Here is a 19,992-nt window from a genome sequence, read left to right as displayed (position 1 = left end):
CTCTTCCTAGGACAAGTGGATTTATTTATTTTCTCCTTTTCTATTGCTTCCATTTCCTGTGTAACAGTTAAGCTACTCCTTCCTCTCAACCAGGTATTTCCGTATTCACCTGACTGGACTTCCCACTTATACTCCTGCTCCCTCAATGGCAGCCAGACTGATCTGAACATGAGGAATCCTTCATTCAATAACTATTTATTAAGCTAGGCACTGTTCGAAGTGCTAAGGATAGAGCAATGAACAAAACACATTTCTGCCCTGAAGGAACTTGTATTTTAGTGAGAAGAAGAAAGGCAATCACCATAATGAATAACTAAAATACTTAGTATTTAAGTGGTAAACCTTAGGGAAAAAATAAAAGCAACAGTATGGAAATAGAGAATAGCATGGCAGGGGAAACGTTTGTAATTTTAAATAGAGTCTTCAGGAAAGGCCTCACTGGAAAGGTGACATTTATGCCAAGACTTTAGGGCTAAGGGAGGGAGTCAAAGCACTATCTAAGGGACAGCGTCCCAGACAGAGGAAAGAGCCAGCGCTTAGCCCTGAAGCAGGAGTGGGCCTGCCCTATGCAAGGATGACAAGCTTTTTGGATACTCCTACATTTATTATAGTCTTTTAGATCAGTTTTCCGACTAATAGAAGCAAAGATACGTGTGTGTACTAAACATTAGTGAGGCTCATGTTAGCATGAAGGTAGACAGGGACGCGTTCACAGTACATAATTCTCTCTCTGTGTGTGTGCACATACATATATATTTACACACACACACACACACACACACACACAGAGGTAGTCACTCAGTCCATCTCTGAGAATGATTCAAATCATGCATAAAACCTATCGTTTTTAGTTAGGGTAGTTAAGGGTAGCTTCCTGGAGAGCTTAAAATGTTATAAAATCCCTAACTATACCTTATTTTTAGACATAATCTTTGATAATAGATTTCTAATACTTATACATATTCCTAACTTTTGTTTGTTTCCTTCATAACTGAACATTATCAACTGATTTAAGTCTAATGACCACTGATTAAAGGCTAAAAATTCACTGCTTTCCATATTACTAATAATTTCCATCTTTGTTTCCACATTAACAAGTTGACTAGTATAATGCTATCACTAGGAACAGCACCTCTGTCTTTACATTTTCTATTCATTTTTTATAAAATAGGAGGAAAATCTACTGAAGCATTCAACTGCTGTCCACACAAAAACTTTAGTACGGAAAAAGAAGACAATGATGCTGAAAAGAAAATTGGGCCAGGATGTAGAAGTTCTGTTTTTACTAGATAGACTAGGAAATAAGAAGTCACAGCAAGGCAAGCAAAAAAAGTTATGGTTTTTAAAAAAAAATTAGCCTTAAAATCAAAGACAGAAACAAACAAAACAAAACAAAAAGGCTGCGTTCATATTCTGGCCCATCACTTCATCTCTCTGAGCTGTTCTCTCCCCCTGTGAAAGGGGCTGACGATACCTACCCACAGGGTTGTCAGGATGAGTGCTCAGATGCTGCCTGAGGAAGAGCTGAGCACGGCACTTGGTCGATGCTCTCTCATCTTGGTTTTGGATAGGATAATAAGACTAAATGGTGGATTAATCTGGCAGTAACATCGAAGAAAATCTGGAAAGAATAAGATGTGGAGTTTGCCCGTCGTCCTGTTTTCTGGGGTCCATGCTCCTCCTCCACTTTTCTCTGTCTTTAGTTTCCCTCTCTAACGGACACCCTCCTGCTCTTGTAAAGACGTTCGAGTCTCCTCCTTGGACCAGAAGCACTCTACCTCCGACTTCTTTCGGTTCTTGCCCTCTCCTCCTTTTTCCTTCAGGCTGACTTTGTTGAAGCGACGGTTTGTACCTCCAAGTCTCTACTTGTTTGCTTCTCCTTCGCTCTTCTACCCACAGCACATTTCCCTGGTCACAGGCCGCTTCCTTGTCACTAAGGCCAACGGCACTTTTCACTTCTTACTTGGCACTGTTGCACTCTCCCTCTGCTTTTCTCTCTTCCCTTGCCCCAGCTCTCCCTAAATTCTCTCCTCCTCCTCTGACTAGTCTCCTGTCACCCCTGCTAGAACATCTTTGGCCCTCAGCCAAATGTTATTGTTCTTCTGGGTTCTACCCTTGGTGCTTTGCCCTTCTCACTCACTCTTCCTGATAATCACCTAATACTCATTGATATGTCAATACTCATTGATATGTCACAAGTATGATTATAACTCTCAAAGCTATATTTTCACTTGATTTCTAAAAATTCTACTTGATGTCATTCAATATTCACTCAACAAACATACTAAATATCTACTCTGGCAGGCAATGTGCTAGGAAGGGGATATACAGAAAGCTAAGCTCAGTCATGACAATTCAGTGAGCCTATAGACTAGTGGCTAGACAGACATTCAAAGACACAAGGAAAATACAGTGTGAAGTGCAGTCACAAATAGGTAAAGAATCTTCAGGATTTAGCCCAATGGAGAAGTCTGAAGGTGGGTGAAGAAGTAGGAGAGGAAACAGTACCAAGAATACATGTGTTTGCCTGTGCTGCCTCCAGAAACCCACCAAAATGGCAGTGGGATAATGAAAAAGCCATAAGTAAACCCAGCAAAATAATATAGGGAACAAGGAAAAAAATGCTGCATACACATACCCCTAAAAAACCTAACCAAAATTACTTAAATATCCTTATAGAGAAAAGTTAATGCATGCATTAAAAAAGAAGGAACTCAGATAATGAGAAGGCTCATAGAAATTAAAAAAAAAATGTGATAGTAAAAATACATTTTTTCACAGAAGGACTAAAGGACAAAGTTTAAGGAAATTGTCACATCTTCTCACACTGTTCCCTTCAGACAAGCCCATGCAATCCTCCGCAGGGTCTTTGCACCTGCTGTTCCCTGTGCCTGGGATGTTCTTCCACATGACCTACCACTTTATTGAGTATCTGTTCAACAGTCACCCTAAAGGAGAGGCCTTCCCTGGTCACCCCTGTGAAACAGCACTCCTGTTAACTGGTCCATGTCCCGTTCCGTGTGCTGCTTTGTCTTTCCACACAGCACTACCACTCTGCGATGTTCATTCCCTCCTTCTGCCTTCCTTCTCTTTCCCTTCTCCCTCCCTGCCTTCTTTCTTTATTAGTTTATTGTCTCCCCAACTAGTCTATAAGCTCCATGGGGAAACTCTGCCTGTTTTGCTTATTGCTGTTTCCTTGGTGCTAGAAACAGGGGCTAGTGCTCAAAAAATATTCCTTGAATAGGTTATTTACATAAGAATAAATACAAATAACAATAGTAATCAAATGCATAGACATCTGTAATAAAGGCATTTAAGGCTACCTTAAGGGATTATTTTATACCTAATAAATTAGCATTAAAAAACAGAATAATATCCAAAGTTGTAAAATATGTAGCAAGAGCCATAAAAATGTGTCCATCATTTGTCTCAGTGATTCCTCTCCTAGAATCCTCTTCTTTAGAAAGCTTACTGGAAACCAGCATTGATGTTCATCAGATTATTTTTTTCCCATCAATATGTTCTTTTACTGCTTTCTTTTATTACTTTATACTTAGCTGTACACTATCCATGGATCAAATAAATATTTGCCTATCTCTTTAATTTTAAGAAATGTATAAAAAGAAGTGGTGTTCAACACTTTCCCACAGGGTAGAGAAGATAAAGGTGTAAGAGGCATTTTTTCAGAGAAAAGTCAGTGATAACATCTACAAGAGGAATTTCATTTGTGATGGAGATGAGAAACCAGATAAAGATTAAGAAGCATTAAAAGTTTAGAGGAGAATGGGATTGAATAAGTAGTAGATGCAGATTAGAAATCTGAATGAGAAAGGAAATATATAAAACGGAAGATTATTAGTAAAAATAAGGCTAAAGTCATTTTTCATTTGTTTTTAAATGAGGACTGTATAAAACACCGATACAGAGCAGAGGAAGAGAAATGATAATTTCCTTTAAAAAAGCTTACACATATTTAAATGAATAAGGGAAAGGAGGCTATGGATATAGGTTATGGTGGAGACTCGTGAAAGAGAGTGAAGGCCCAAAAAGAGACAGCAGATGGGATTCAAGTAGAGATGAAGATGGAAGAGGAAACAGGAACTGCTAGCATTTACTGCATGCTCAGTATATTCCAGACAACAGAATACGTGCTACAAAGGTAGTGACTCTGTAATCATAAGGCATGACCTCCCTCTAAGGTAAAGACATGCAAGACCCAGGGAGGATGGGTGACATCAGTAAAATGGAGGCATTTGAGAGAATACACATCAAATGTGTACTCTGGTCTCTCCAGAGACCCAGGATCTCTGAAGTGATTTCTCCCCAAGGTGACACATGCATGTGACAAGTCCTTGCAGCCTGATACTTACTTACCTGGAGAGATGCACCCTGGAAATTCTTTAGTCATCAGGCTCAGTTCTTCTTGTTCCAGCTGGGAAATCACATTTGGTTTGGAAAGCTGATGCCCTGCTCAAGAGAAGACACACTAAATTTGGGTTCTGAACTGATTATAAAAACCAACCCCAGCCATATCCTTATCCCTTCTCCTTTAGTGCTTCTGAAACAAAGGAAGGTGTGGCTTCAAAAGTTTCCCATTTCCTAATCTTTACAGAAAAGACCTTTCAACTTGAAAGAGAGAACACCAAGCAAATACCCTAAAAGATCAGGGATTTCAAGTCTAAATTCATGAATTTCAGAGGTGGTAGAAGATGTCAATAGGGGGGAAAGATATCAATAGGTAGGTTTTGACTTACAAGGAAAAATCCTTACCCAGCGAAATCAGGTTCCTGTAGTTCTCCAGCATCACTTTTCCATACAAGTTCCTCTGAGCAGAATCTAGATGAATCCACTACTCCCAAGTAAAATCCACAGACACATCCTTGAATGTCACTGACATGAAACTATAAATTCCTGCTCAACAAAGGACTGTGCCAGTAAAACCCTCTGAAGGAACTGAAAAAAACAAGCAGCATTAGAAGAAACTAGGATACAGAGATCTGTGTGAGAAAAACGTGTAACCTCCCAAAAGAAACAAAACATCAAGAATAGACACTATACTATAAGGATATATATAACAATATAACAAGAATAGACATTATCATGAAATAATCATAACACAGAAAGTGCTTTGGCATTCAAGGATAGGAAGAGGAGGATAAGGGAGTAATAGGGAAAGGTGCTGAAGGCTGCTCTGGAGTACTGCTGGAGAAGAGAGGGTGGTGATTTGATCACCTCCTAGTCACCCCATGGGTAAGGGAGGGACTCCCTGCCCTGAATAGTACAAGATGACCGAACACACAACGCTAGGCACCGGACAGACAAGACTGACGGTGGTTTATGAGTCACATACATTCACAGCCTGGGGGAGGAGGACACCATACACCATGCAGGGCCCCTCGGGGCTGCACTCAGGAACAGGGAACCAGCAGGGGCTGGGGAGGCAGGCTTTGTGCTGACAAGAGGGTGAGGTAACCTTGGCTACCGTGGGAGGATGTGATTGGCTTGTTTGAACAATTTTGTGGGCTGGTAAGGAGGTAAAATCCGTTAGGTTGAGGCCTGGGAGGGGTGCACCTGGTTGGGCTGATGGGGGAGCTAGCTGGGTGGGGAGCCTTTCCTGCTGGTGGAGACATATCAGATGAGAGCAGGGGAACTCACAGCTAGGTCTTTGGAGCCCGTGAGGCTCAAAGATGTCAAGATAGCACATGGAATTTCAAGCCTTACAATACAGGTGGGACTCACAGTTGATGAGGGGAAAGCACGTGCAAACTGGATACAGATCTAGGATGTGGTTGGTCTATAAGAGGACCAATGAAACACCCAGCTTGACTTGAAAATAGCATTTCAAATTTATAAGCCCATTTCAGCCTTGTTCTCTAGCCATTACACTAGGAAACAAAACACCATAAGCATTTAATATCTGTTTAACAGGTATCATGGTTAATTTTGTGTGTCAACTTGACTGGGCTAAAAAATGCCCAGATCACTGTAAAGCATTATTTCTGAGTGTTTCTGTGAGGGTGCTCCCATTTGAATCAGTAGTCTGAGTAAAGAAGATCAGCCCTCACCATGGTGGGAGGGCATCACTGAATCTGTGGCGGGCCCTAATAGAACAACAAGGCTGAGGAAGAGAGAATTTGCTCTCTCTGCTTGAGTGGAGCCATCTTTTCCTGCCCTCAGACATCAGCGCCCCTCGTTCTCAAGCCTTCAGACTGTGACTGGGGCTTACACCACTGGCTCTCCTGGTTCTCAGGCCTACGAGTTTGGACTGGAACCACAGCACTGGCTTTCCTGGGCCTCCAGACTGCAGACAGCAGATTGTGGAGACTCTTCAGCCTCCATAATTGTGTGAGCCAATCCCTCATAATAAATCTCTTTCTCTATATCTACATATATCCTATTGGTTCTGTTTCTCTGGAAAACCCTGACTAATACAAGCAGGGTACACATAACTGAGTGGTGGTTACCATGAATAATAACTCACATTTGTACTGAGTTTTGCACTAAAAGGAGATTCACATGCCTCACCTCATTTAATCCATACAATAACCTGCTAGATTGAGAGCACTGAAATCATTTTATATATGAGGAATCTAGGGATCAAAAAGGTTAAATAACTTATCCCAGATCACACAGCTGGGACTTGAAACTAAGGCCATCCAACTCCTCACGTTGTGAGAAGGCCAAGGAAAGAACCCTAGCAAACCCCAGCAAGCAGGAGAGTCAGAGAAGGACAAAAAGAGAGATGGAAGGAGGTTCAGGATTGAAGTCAGGGGAGAGAGTTTCAAGGAGGGAGTGGTCACAGAAGATGGAGAGGGTCAAACAGAATGACTGAAAATTAGCTAATTTCAGCAGAGTGCTGGAGGCACAGGTCACCTTACAGAGGACAAAAGAATAATGGAAGATAAGGAATCAGATAAAATTACTTCAAACTTTTTGTGAAAAGATGAGAATAAGACTGTATGGAAAGAAGTAAGAAATGGGAAATGGAAATAAAGTAATGGAAAAGGTTTTCATTGAAGGACAGAGAGTATTTTAATATGTAAACAGGCAAAGGGGAGAAAATTAGTGGAGAGAGAAGGACTGAGGAAACAGGAGATAGAACAAAACCAATTTCCAAGAACTTTGTGTGTGTTACATCCTATTGCCTATGAACTCAGAAAAAGTGTCAACACTGAGGCACAAAGTTCATTATCTTTCTTTCTGCCTCATTTTCTCCTAATATTTCTTTAATAAATATGTCAAAATGACAAAAAAAGTGTTAAAATTCACTGACAAAAATTGTCAGGAACACTAAAGGTAGCTACTAGTAGGATATAAATACATGGCAGAATTTCCATTTTATGAAAGGAAAAAAGGAACCAAGACAAATCATCAGTTCAACAAATGTAAACAAAGAAGGAGAAAGGAAACAAGACAGCACAATAACCATAAATCATTAAATAACCAGAAAAAGACCTAATACATGTATAACAACAAACATAAATGGGTTGACTTTCTTTGTTAAAAGATAAAAACTCTAAAATTGGTTTAAAATCCAGTTATATGGTATATACAAGAGATATACCTAAAACACAAACCAAAAAGTTAAAAAAAGGCATAGAGACAAAATATAGCACATGCAAATAAAAAGAAAGCAGGCGGATAACATACAAATATCAGATAAGGCAGAATATATCTGGAAACAAAACATAAGCCCCTTCCTGATGAAAGAAGATAAATCATAAATAATGAGATTCCTTTTCCAAAAATTGATCCACTTTTCTTCAATAAATTGCCTTGTTAGCTGAATATATTGGGCAAAATTAAAAGCCCAAATTCAGATTGCTACGTGCTATCCACTGGTCTTCCCCATTTCCCTAGATTCTCATCACCCTAAGTGCAGAGCCCCGAGCGTGCCACAGAGCTTGTCTCTATCATGAACTGTAGTGTGGAGCCCTGTGCTGGCAATGGGCTTGTGGAGCACTGATTGAGATAAGTACAGAAAGGCATTTTAAAATGCTAAAGCGAAACTTAACAATATCACTAATAAAATGTATTTGTTGTTAATCCCTTAGGATGTTTTCTCCCTTTCTCCTTTCCACTTAGTCTGGGTCTTTTTCTCCCCAGCATTACATTAAGCACAGGGTAACTCATGGTGTTTGAAATAAACACCTTCATGGGTTTATCACATTCATGCAGAGGTTTTCTTAAACCTAAAAATCGAGTATGGAGTGACATCAGCATTACGGCAGAGTAAGGTGTTCCCTTAGTCTCTTACCCCTATGATACAACCAATAGGACATTCACTAACCAAGATAAGATTCCCTACAAAACACAACAGGATGTCTGAGAGATCCATGCAGACATACATCTGAAAGTGGCGGTACTGCATCCCAGGAAGCAGTGGAAGGAGGTGAGCTGATTCCCCCCCGTCCTCAGCAGCAGTGACCTACATCGTGGGTCCTCATGCAGCAAACAATGTGTGACTGTAAGAGGAGGCAGGGGAGCAGGCAGGCCTATGTAAGAAAGCTTTCGCTTTCATAGTTGCAGTTTGGCCCAAGAGAATGCTCCACACCGAGTGGCAGGGCTCAGCCACCACGTGGGTGCCCCCACCAAGCACAGCAGCCCAGGCGAACCTCCCATGAGTGCAGAGCAGGCCCACCTGCATGAAAGAAAGCCCCCTTTCCCTCCCACCTAGCGCACCAGCTCAGCCGATCTCCAGCCAAGGCAGTGGTTCCGCACCAGAGCACCTGCACGTGCATGTGACCTGCCAAGCAGCTGCGGCCAACAGGCAAACGCAGACAAGCCCTATCAGCACAACTTCCAGCAGATGTGGAAGGGAAAACACAGCTCTTGCCGGCAAAGGATCACTTCATCAAACATATGAAGAACTACATTAATGCCCCAGAGCAGAAGGAAAATGACAAGTCTCCAGAAACCAATCCTGAATGTATAGAAATTTCCAGAAACCAATCCCAAACTTACAAAAATTTACAGTCTAAATGACAGAGAATTCAAAATAGTTGTCATAAAGAAGCTCAACGAGTTACAAGAAAACTCAGAAAGACAGTTCAGTGAACTCAGGAATAAAATTAATGAGCAGAAGGAATTCTTCACCAAAGAGATTGAAACTCTAAAAATAAAAAAGCAAAAAAACAGACATTCTAGACATGAAGAACACAATGAATGAGATAAAAGACAATCTAGAAACCTTAAAAAACAGAGCTGACACTATGGAGGACAGAATTAGTAATTTAGAGGACAGAAATATAGAAATGCTTCAGGTGGAGAAGGAGAGAAAACTAAGATGTAAAAAAAAATGAAGAAATTCTTCGATAAATATCTGACTCAATTAGGAAGTGCAACATAAGGATTATAGGTATTCCAGAGGGAGAAGTGAGGGAGAAAGGAGCAGAGAGCTTGTTCAGAGAAATAATAGCTGAGAACTACCAAAACCTGGGGAAGGAACTAGACTTAGTAGTATATGAAGCCAATAGAACTCCTAATGACATCAATGCAAAAGGACCTTCTCCAAGGCATATAACAGTAAAACTGGCAAAAATCAATGACAAAGAAAAAATATTAAGGGCAGCAAGGCAGAAGAGAATAATCTACAAAGGAACCCCTATCAGGCTTTCAGTGGATTTCTCAGCAGAAACCTTACAGGCTAGGAGAGATTGGAATGATATATTCAAAATACTGAAAGACAAAAACTTTCAGCCAAGAATACTCTATGCAGTGAAACTATCCTTCAGATACGACGGACAAATTAAAGCTTTCCCAGATAAACAGAAGCTGAGGCAGTTTGTCGCCACTAGACCTCCCTTACAAGAAATGATCAAGAATAACCTCATACCTGAAAAAAAAAGGCAAAGGTTTACAAAGCCTTGAGCACGGAGATAAATAGGAAAAAATCAGAAAATTGCAGCTCTCTATCAGAACAGGTTAGCAAACAATTATAACATAAAAGATAGAGTGAAGGAAAGCATCAAAAATAACTATAAACACTTCATTTTAATGACAAACTCACAACACAAAACCGCATAATTTGTGACAGCAATAAGTTAGAGAAGAAGAGGAAAGGGATGGAACAAGCTTAGGCTAATGGAGATAAGAGGCTATCAGAAAATGGGCTATCTCAACTACAAGATCTTTTATACAAACCTCATGGTAACCACTAAACAAAAAATCAGAGCAGAGACACAAATCATAAATAAAAAGAAAACTGAAAAAACCATCCCAGAAAACTACCAAACTGAAATGGCAATCAGAAATACAAGGGAAGAGAAACAAGGGAAATATAGAACAGCTGGAAAACAAGAGATAAAACGGCAGTATTAAGCCCTCATATATCAATAATCACTCTAAATGTAAAGGGATTGAATTCTCTTATCAAAAGACACACAGTGGCTGGATGGATTAAAAAACAAGACCAAACAATGTGCTGCCTCTAGGAAACACATCTCAGCTCTAAAGACAAACACAGGCTCAGAGTGAAGGGATGGAAGACGATACTCCAAGCAAATGACAAACGAAAGAAAGCAGGTGTTGCCATACTTATACCAAAAAAACAGACTTCAAGATAAAAAAGGCAATGAGAGACAAACAGGGGCAGTATATAATGATAAAAGGGACACTCCACCAACAGGAAATAACACTTATGAATATATATGCACCTAAAACAAGCGCACCAAAGTATATAAAGCAACTATTAACAGACCTAAAGGGAGAAATTAAGAGCAACACAACAATAGTAGAGGACCTCAACATCACTTACATCAATGGATAGATCATACAGACAGAAAGTCAACAATGAAATAGTGGATTTAAATGAAACACTTGAGCAGATGGAGTTAATAGATATACAGAGAACATTCCATCCAAAAACAGCAGAATACATATTCTTAAGTGCACACGGAACATTCTCAAAGACAGACTATATGTTGGGAAACAAGGCAAGCCTCAATAAATTTAAGAAGATTGAAATCATATCAAGCATCATTTCCAACCACAATGCTATGAAATTAGAAATCAACTACAAGAAAAAAGCTTGGAAAGTCACAAATATGTGGAGACTAAACAACATGCTACTGAACAACCAATGGATAATGAAGAAATCAAAGGAGAAATAAAAAAATACCTGGAGACAAATGAAAATGAAAATACATCATACCAACTCTTATGGGATGCAGCAAAAGTGGTTCTATGAGGGAAATTCATAGGAATACATGCCCACCTCAACAAACAAGAAAAATTCCAAATAAGCAACCTTAAACTACACCTAACAGAATTAGAAAAAGAAGAAAAAACAAAGCCTAAAGTCACATGAAGGAGGGAAATGATAAAATTAGAGCAGAAATAAATGAAACAGAGACCAAAAAAACAGTAGAAAGGATCAATGACACTAAGAGCTGGTTCTTTGAGAAGATAAACAAAATTGACAAACCCTTAGCCAGACTCACTAAGAAAAAAAGAGAGAAGGCTCAAATAAATAAAATTAGAAATGAAAGAGGAGAAATTACAACAGATACCATACAAATACAAAGGATTATAAGAGAACACTATGAAAAACTATATGCCAAGAAATTGGATAACCTAGAAGAAATGGATAAATTCTTAGACTCATACAACCTCCCAAAACTGAATCGAGAAGAAACAGAATCTGAATAGACCAATCACAAGTAAAGAGATTGAAACAGTAATCAAAAAACCTCCCAAAAAACAAAAGTCCAGGATCAGATGGCTTCTCTGGAGAATTCTACCAAACATTCAAAGAAGATTTAATACCTATCCTTCTCAAACTAGTCTAAAAAATTGAAGAAGATGGAATGCTTCCTAACTCATTCTATGAGGCCAACATCATTCTGATCCCAAAGGCAGACGAAGACAACACAAAGAAGGAAAATTACAGGCCAATATTGCTGATGAATATAGATGCAAAAATCCTAAGCAAAATATTGGTAAACCAAATACAGCAATACATTAAAAGGATCATACACTATGATCAAGTGGGATTTACACCAGGGACACAGGGATGGTTCAACATCCACAAATCAATCAGTGTGATACACCACATTAACAAAATGAGAAATAAAAATCACATGATCATCCCAGTAGTCACAGAGAAAGCATCTGACAAGATCCAACATCCATTTATGATAAAAACTCTCAATAAAATGGGTATAGAAGGAAAGTACCTCAACATAATAAAGGCCATATATGACAAACCCACAGCCAACATCATACTCAGTGGGGAAAAACTGAAAGCCATCCCTCTGAGAACAGGAACAAGACAAAGGTGCCAACTCTCACCACTCTTATTCAATACGGTACTGGAGGTTTTGGCCAGAGCCAATTAGGCAAGAAAAAGAAATAAAAGGTATCCAGAGTCAGCACTGATGGCCTAGTGGTTAAAGTTTGGCGCTTACTGCTTCAGTGGCCCAGGTTCGCTTCCTGAACCACCTGTCTGTCAGTTGCCATGTTGTGGCAGCGGCTCACATAAAAGAACCAGAATGACTTCCAACTAGCATATACAACCACGTACTGGGGCTTTGGGGAGGGAAGGAAAAAGAAAAGGAAGATTGGCAAGAGATATTGGCTCGGGGCAAATCTTTCCCTGCAACAACGAAAAAAAGGTATCCAAATTGGAAAGGAAAAAGTAAAACTCTTGCTACTTGCAGACAACATGATCCTATATATACAAAACTCTAAAGAATCCACTAGAAAAGTATTAGAGATAATTAACAAGTACAGCAAAGTTGCAGGGTACAAAATCAACATATAAAAATCAGTTGCATTTCTGTATTCTAATAACAAACTAACAGAAAGAGAACTCAAGAATACAATCCCATTTACAATGGCAATAAAAAGACTAAAATATCTAGGAACAAATTTAACCAAGGAGGTAAAAGACCTATACACTGAAAACTGTAAGACATTATTGAAAGAAATCAAAGATGACATAAAGAAATGGAAAGATAGTCCATGCTAGTGGACTGGAAGAATAAACATAGTTAAAATGTCTGTAATCTAAAGCAATCTACAGGTTCAGTGCAATCCCAATCAGAATCTCAATGACATTCTTCAAGGAAATAGAACAAAGAATCCTAAAATGCATAAGGACAGCAAAAGACCCTGAAGAGCTAAAGCAATCCTGAGAAAAAAGAACAAAGTTGGAGGCATCAAAATCCCTGACTTCAAAATATACTACAAAGCTATAGTAATCAAAATAGCATGCTGCTGGTACAAAAACAGAAACACAGATCAATGGAACAGAATTGAAAGCCCAGAAATAAAACCACACATCTGTGGACAGCTAATCTTTGACAAAGAAGCCAAGAACATATAACGGAGAAAGGAAAATCTCTTCAATAAATGGTGCTGGGAAAACTAGACAGCCACATGCAAACGAATGAAAGTAGACCATTATCTTATACCATACACAAAAATTAACTCAAAATGGATTAAAGACTTGAATGTAAGACCTGAAACCATAAAATTCCTAGAAGAAAATATAGGCAGTACACTCTTTGATATCAGTCCTAATAGCATTTTTTCGAACACCATGTCTACTCAGGCATGGGAAACAAAAGAAAAAATAAACAAATGGGACTACATCGGACTAAAGAGCTTCTGCAAGGGAAAGGAAACCATGAACAAAACGAAAGGACAACCCAGCAACTGGGAGAAAATATTTGCAAATCATATATCCAACAAGGGGTTAATTTCCAAAATATATAAAGAACTCACACAACTCAACAACAAAAAAACAAATAACCTGATCAAAAAATGGGCAGAGGATATGAACAGATATTTTTCCAAAGAAGATATAGAGATGGCCAACAGGCACATGAAAAGATGTTCAACATCACTAATAATTAGGAAAATGCAAATCAAAACTACAATGAGATATCACCTTATACCTGTCAGAATGGTTATAATTACCAAGACGAAAAATAACAAATATTGGAGAGGATGTGGAGAAAAGGGAACCCTCATGCTCTGCTGGTGGGAATGCAAACTGGTGCAACCACCATGGAAAATAGCAGGGAGATTTTCCAAAAAATTAAAAATAGGAAAACCATATGATCCAGCTATCTTACTACTGGGTATTTATCCATACAACTTGAAATCAACACACTCCTGTGTTCATTGTAGCATTATTCACAACAGTCAAGATGTGGAAGCAACCCAAGTGCCCATCAACTGATGAACGAATAAAGAAGATGTGGTATATATATACAAGGGATACTACTCAGCCATAAAAACAGACAAAATCATCCCATTTCCCCCGCATGGATGGACCTTGAGGGTATTATGTTAAGCCAAATAAGTCAGAGAAAGACAAACACCGCAATGTTTCACTCATATGTGGAAGATAAATGAACACATGGATAGAGAGAACAGATTAGTGGTTACCAGAGGGGAAGGGGTTTGGGTGTTTGTGTGTGAAAGGGGTAAAAGGGGCACATATATATGGTGATGGATAAAAATTAGACTATTGATGGTGAACAGAATGCAGTCTATATAGAAACTGATAAATAATAATGTACACCTGAAATTTTATAATGTTATAAACCATTATGACCTCAATAAAATAATTAAAATAAAAATCCCTAAAAACCTAGGCTTTTTGATATTGTTATTCTCTGGAAAAGTCGAGGATCAAATGGAATAAATAGGGACATTTTAAATGATGAAAGCACCATGTATCAAGAAGATATGATAGTGATGAAATTTTAGGCACCACAGCAGCAAAATGTCTTAGTAATACAATTTGCAGTAACAATTTTTTTCCTCACAAAATCACAATCAGGGTTATAGCTCAATCATAGTAGGAACAAAAAGTGAAACACCTCAGAATGCACTTAATAGGAAAATGCAAGATCCTCATGTTCAGTCTCTAAAAAGTTAACAAGAGTCATAAACAAGATTTGAGTAAAATGAATGATTTTTTACTTACTAGGAAGAATAAACATTGTAAGGGTGGTAGTCTTCCTCAAATTGATATAAAGATTTAATGCCATTCAAATCAGAATTGCATATTTTTTCTTTTTTACTGTAACTGTTGGAACTGGATAGTAGTTAATAAAATTCGACTAGAAGGATAAATGTATAAGAATAGTAACCAAAATTCTGAAAAGAAAAACTAGGGGGGATTTGCTTTATGAAATAACAAATAAATTCCAAAACAACAAATAAAAGTGTAGTAGTACAAGAAAAATAGAGCAATAAATAGAATCTAGAAGAATAAACTCATGTACATATATATGGAAATTTAGTACCTTTTAAAGGTAGCATTTCAAATCTATGGAGACTAAGTCGATTATTCAAGATTCCATCAGTTTGAATGCTGTCTCCTCAGAGGTGCCACTCCTGCTCTGCCGAAGTGATCCTGCTGGGCTCAAACAAACCTCCAGTCACACTTGACCACACCACCCTGCCTCACGGCCATGACAGCACTTAACACTATCCGCAGTAATAGCTCCTTTTTATTGTCTGTCCTGCGTTTATAGAAACGAAGATCTAGGAGACAGGGACCTTGCCTGTCTCATTTACTGCCATCTTCCCAGGATCCAGAACACTGCTTAGCACACGGTAGGCAGGTGGCTAAGTATCTGCTTAACGAATGGATGGATGATGAAATGCTCACCACATCATGTTACATGAAGTTACATCCCAACTTCACATCAGGTACAATAAATTCCAGATAGCTAAAGGATGTAAATTGAAAATGATAAAACTAATAGAAAACATAGAAAAATATTTATATAATCTTGGGGTACAGAAAACCTTTCAAAGCATGATTCCAATGCCAAAGAATGGAAAAGGAAATTTAACTCCATAAAACTTCAAAACTTATTTGTAGCAAAAGATGTTATAAACAAAATTAAAAGAAAAATGACAGAATATTGGCAACTTATGGCAAAAGATTACTATCCACATTACATAAAAGGCTTCTTTTATATATAAACAACCCAGTATGAAAATGGCCAAAGGACATAAATAGGTATTTAGAAAGGCTAGAAGAATGCACATCCACAGTTATTTTTTGAGGGGTTGAGACACGGAATTATATCTTCTAGCCTTAAAAAAATTTTTTTATAACTATATGCCTAATATTTATATTCAGAAAAAGAAGATAACGTTTAAAAGTAAATAAAAGTCATACTTGGGCAGTTCATAATCACATCACTGGCCAATAGAGGAAAGATGAAAATACGAGGACAGATGAAAAAGAGAAACAGCTCGAGTGCTGCACTGACAGGTCCCAAGTCAGTCACTGAGCTTTAGCATCTGACAACTGTATTTTCTTTCTCAACATTTTGTCGCTCATCTCCCATGATCTCTGTCCAGCTCCAAGTGATCGGGAATTCAGAGAAGCAGCAGCTAAAGTGAAGAAGTGTGTGTAGCCAGCAGATCTCAGAATCGAGGCTAACGTCCATCGATAGAGACTGCTGACACACTCTGGTGCCCCACAGAACGGGAGAAAGAAGTCCTTCCTGTACTGATACGGAGAGGTCTCAAAGATATACTGTAGGATGAAAAAACATAAAAATAAAACACAAGGTGCAAAATTCTTAGTAAATATTATCTGTTACCAATTGGATAAAAAATTGGGGGAAATGTATACGCTGATGTGCTTTCGCAGTCACCTCTGGAAAGCTACATAGGAAACTACATCATGGCTTTTCTATAGAGAGCGAGAACTGGGTGGCTGGGAGACAAGGGTAAGAAGTTGACTTTATTTTTTAAGTATATGCTCATTTATATTTTTTAAATTTTGAATCATGTGAATATATTAGCCATTCAAATTTTAATTAAATAATCGGAATCTGAATCAAATCATGAGCAAATATCATACAAACCCAAACTAAGGAACATTCTATAAAATAATTGGCTTGTACTCTTTAAAAGTGTCAAGGTCATCAAAGACAAAGACTGAGGAACTATTCCATATTAAGGGAGACAAAGACATATGACAGCTAAATGCCAGGTATGATCTGGATTAGATCCTGGACCAGATAAAGGACATTCGTGGGACAGCTGGCAAAATATAAGTAAGGTTTGTAGATTAGCTAATAGTATTCTATCAATGTAAGTTTCTCTATTTTGATACCTGTATTTTGGTTATGTAAGATTAGGGCCTTGTTTTTGGGAATATATACTGAAGTACTTAGAGTTAATGGCGCACCTTGTCTATAACTTAAGTAGTTCAGAAAAAATTGTGTGTGTGTATATGCATATATACACACATAGATATATATACATACACACGTAGATAAACACACACACACACACACATATATGTATGGGGGGAGAAAGAATGAAAGCAAGTATGGCAAAATGTTAACCCAGGTGAAGGCTATACAGGAATTCTTTGTATTATTTTTTCAACAATTTTTTTAAGTTGAAATTATTTCATAATAAAAATGTTTTTTTAAAAACCACAATGAAATACAATTTCCCACCCACAGGAATAGCTAAAATTAAAAAGACGTATATACCAAGTGTTATGGATTGAACTGTGTCCCCCCAAAAAAGATATGTTGAAGTCTTAACCCCCAGTACCTCAGAATTTGACCTTATTTGGAAATGGGGTCGTTGCAGATGTAATTAGTTGAGATGAGGTCATACTACAGTAAGGTGGGCCCCAATCCAATATGACTGGTGTCCTTATAAGAAGACGGCCATTTGAAGACACAGACAGGAAGATCACCATGTGACAATGAAGGCAGAGATGGCAGTTATGCAGCTATAAGCCAAGGAATGCCGAAGATTGCTGGCACACCACAAGAAGCTAGGAAGGCGTTAAGGAAGGATTCCCCCCTTCCAGGTTTCAGAGGAAGCATAGCCCTGCAAATACCTTAATTTTAGACTTCTAGCCTCCAAAACTGTGAGACAATAAATTTCTGTTGTTTTAAGCCACCCAGTTTGTGGCACTTTGTTACAGCAGCCTAGGAAACTATACACCAAGCATGGAAGAGGAGATAGAGCCACTGGAATTCTCAAACACTCCTGGTGGGGATGTAAAGTGGTACATAACTGGAAAACCACTTCGCTGTTTCATATAACGTCAAATGTACACTTGACCAGCAATTCCACTCCTAGGTATTTACTGAAGTGAAATGAAAGCATATGTACACACAAAAACTTATATATGAATGTTTGTAGCTTTATTCATAACAGCCAAAACCAAGAAACAACCAAGATGTCTATCACAAGTGAATGGATAACAAAATGTGGTATATTCAATGGAATACTACTTAGCCATAAAAGGAACAAACTACTCCTATACACAGTATCATGAACAGACCTGAAAAATATTAGGTTGAACCAAAGAAGCTAGGCATAAAAGAATACATACTGCTTGATTTCATTTATATGAAGCTCTAGAAAGGGCAAGACTAATCTATAATGATAGAAATCAAACCAGCGGTTGCCTGGATGGGGGATGTGGACTGGAAAGGGGTAATGATGCTTTCTGGGGTGATGAACATGTTCTACAGCTTGATTGGGGTGGTGATTATGTTGGTGCATAAATTTGTGAAAACTTAATGAATTATATGCTTATAATGGGTTATTTCATGTAAGTTATAGGTGAAAAAAACCTGATTTAAAAACTTAGTTAACATTATTTTAACTAAATAAAATAAAATCAAGGCTAACAACGACCAAATCACAACCTTCACAAATGAAAATCCTCTGAATGCTCCCCCTGTAAACCTTCCCTTCTTCCAGAAACTCCCTCTCTTTCTTAATTTAAAGTTCTTATCACAAGAAAAAAAAAATTTTAACTATGTGTGGTGATGGATGTTAACTAGACTTACTGTGGTGATCATTTTGCAATACATACGAATACTGAATCATTATGTGTACACTTGAAACTAATATGTATATGTCAATTATATTTCAATTTTTTTTTAAAAAAACCAGATTGCTGGGCCCCACTCCAGAGTTTCTGAGTTAGTAGGTCTGGGGTGGGACTGAAGAATTTGCATCTCTGACAGCTCGCAGGTTCCCAAGGGACCACACTTTGAGAACCACTGCTCTAGAGAAGCACTCTCACAGGCATATAAGGAGACGTTGGCAAAGCTGTTCCTGCAACACTGTTTATAATGATAAAAGAAAGAAAACATCCTAACTGTCCCTCTGTAGTAGAATAGGTAAATAAAAATATGATTTTTTTCATCATGGAATAATACACAGGAGTAAAATAAATGAAAAGAACAACACATATTAACATACATTAAAAAAAACTCCCTTTCTAATAACTATTTTTGTGAGTTCTGTTGCCTTTTATAACTGAGCTTGATAATACTGAGGAGAGAGAGTAGTACAAACAGAAACCACAACAGTTACTACCTGTCTTCATGAAGGCTTCTTTAAACTAGCTCCTTGGATAAATAAATAAGTGACATGTTTAAGAGACCCTAATACATGACCTTATGAATAGAGAAAACACCACCAGTCCTTTGGTATTGCAGACAAGGTTAAGTAAGCCTAACCTTAAAAAGAAAAACACAAATTTAGGGTCTCCTGGGCCAGGTCTCCCTGATGTCTTATTTCCTTTTCCAGAGAAGCAACAACTCCAGCTTCCAGTAAAAACTAGCAGATTCCATTTTCAGGTGCTCTCTCAGGGCAAAAAATCCCAGGCTCCTCACTCGCTGTTTTCTCTCCATGATCTCCTCTAGCTAGATGTCCTCTAGATGGACACTGCTTCTCCCTAGGAAAGATCATGCCAGCTCCCTTATCAAAGTTCCTTGGACTCCTCTCCACCCCAATGCCTACCACCCCACCAAACACACAAACTCCTCCAGCACTTGACCCCAAACTTTGTATCTGATTTCCTCTCACTACCTGTCACTGCTACATTTGTCCACCTCTAAAACTCACCAGGCTCTTGGCTGGAATAATGCTAAGAATGCCTACCACTTACCAAGTACCTTCAACATTCCGAAACCATGCTAGGCACTGTTTACATACCATGAAGTAGGTATGATAAGTGAAATA

The 19,992-nt window shown here is 38.4% G+C and overlaps 1 protein-coding gene across 6 annotated transcripts in view; it reads right to left on the bottom strand.

Moving 5' to 3' along the window:
• ZFP2 (ZFP2 zinc finger protein) overlaps positions 1 to 19,992 on the bottom strand; it is a 30,641-nt gene that overhangs the window by 6,752 nt on the left and 3,897 nt on the right. For 2 of the 6 annotated variants that reach the window (XM_058547750.1, XM_058547743.1), the window contains exons 3-5: positions 15,264 to 15,381; positions 4,771 to 4,953; positions 4,375 to 4,467 (exon numbers count right to left, since the gene is read on the bottom strand). In XM_058547750.1, the coding sequence (XP_058403733.1) occupies positions 4,375 to 4,467; positions 4,771 to 4,804 (127 nt within the window). In that variant the 5' untranslated portion in view covers positions 4,805 to 4,953; positions 15,264 to 15,381. Of the gene's footprint in view, positions 1 to 1,478; positions 1,622 to 4,374; positions 4,468 to 4,770; positions 4,954 to 14,941; positions 15,043 to 15,263; positions 15,382 to 19,992 lie in introns of those variants that run through there. The other 4 variants (XM_058547762.1, XM_058547767.1, XM_058547755.1 and 1 more) reach the window with 4 other exon arrangements.

Source organism: Diceros bicornis, chromosome 1, assembly GCF_020826845.1.
Source record: "Diceros bicornis minor isolate mBicDic1 chromosome 1, mDicBic1.mat.cur, whole genome shotgun sequence".
In the NCBI taxonomy this organism is placed as follows: domain Eukaryota; kingdom Metazoa; phylum Chordata; class Mammalia; order Perissodactyla; family Rhinocerotidae; genus Diceros; species Diceros bicornis.
Note: the sequence above shows the minus strand (reverse complement) of the source record. Positions and strands in the feature narration are given on the sequence as shown.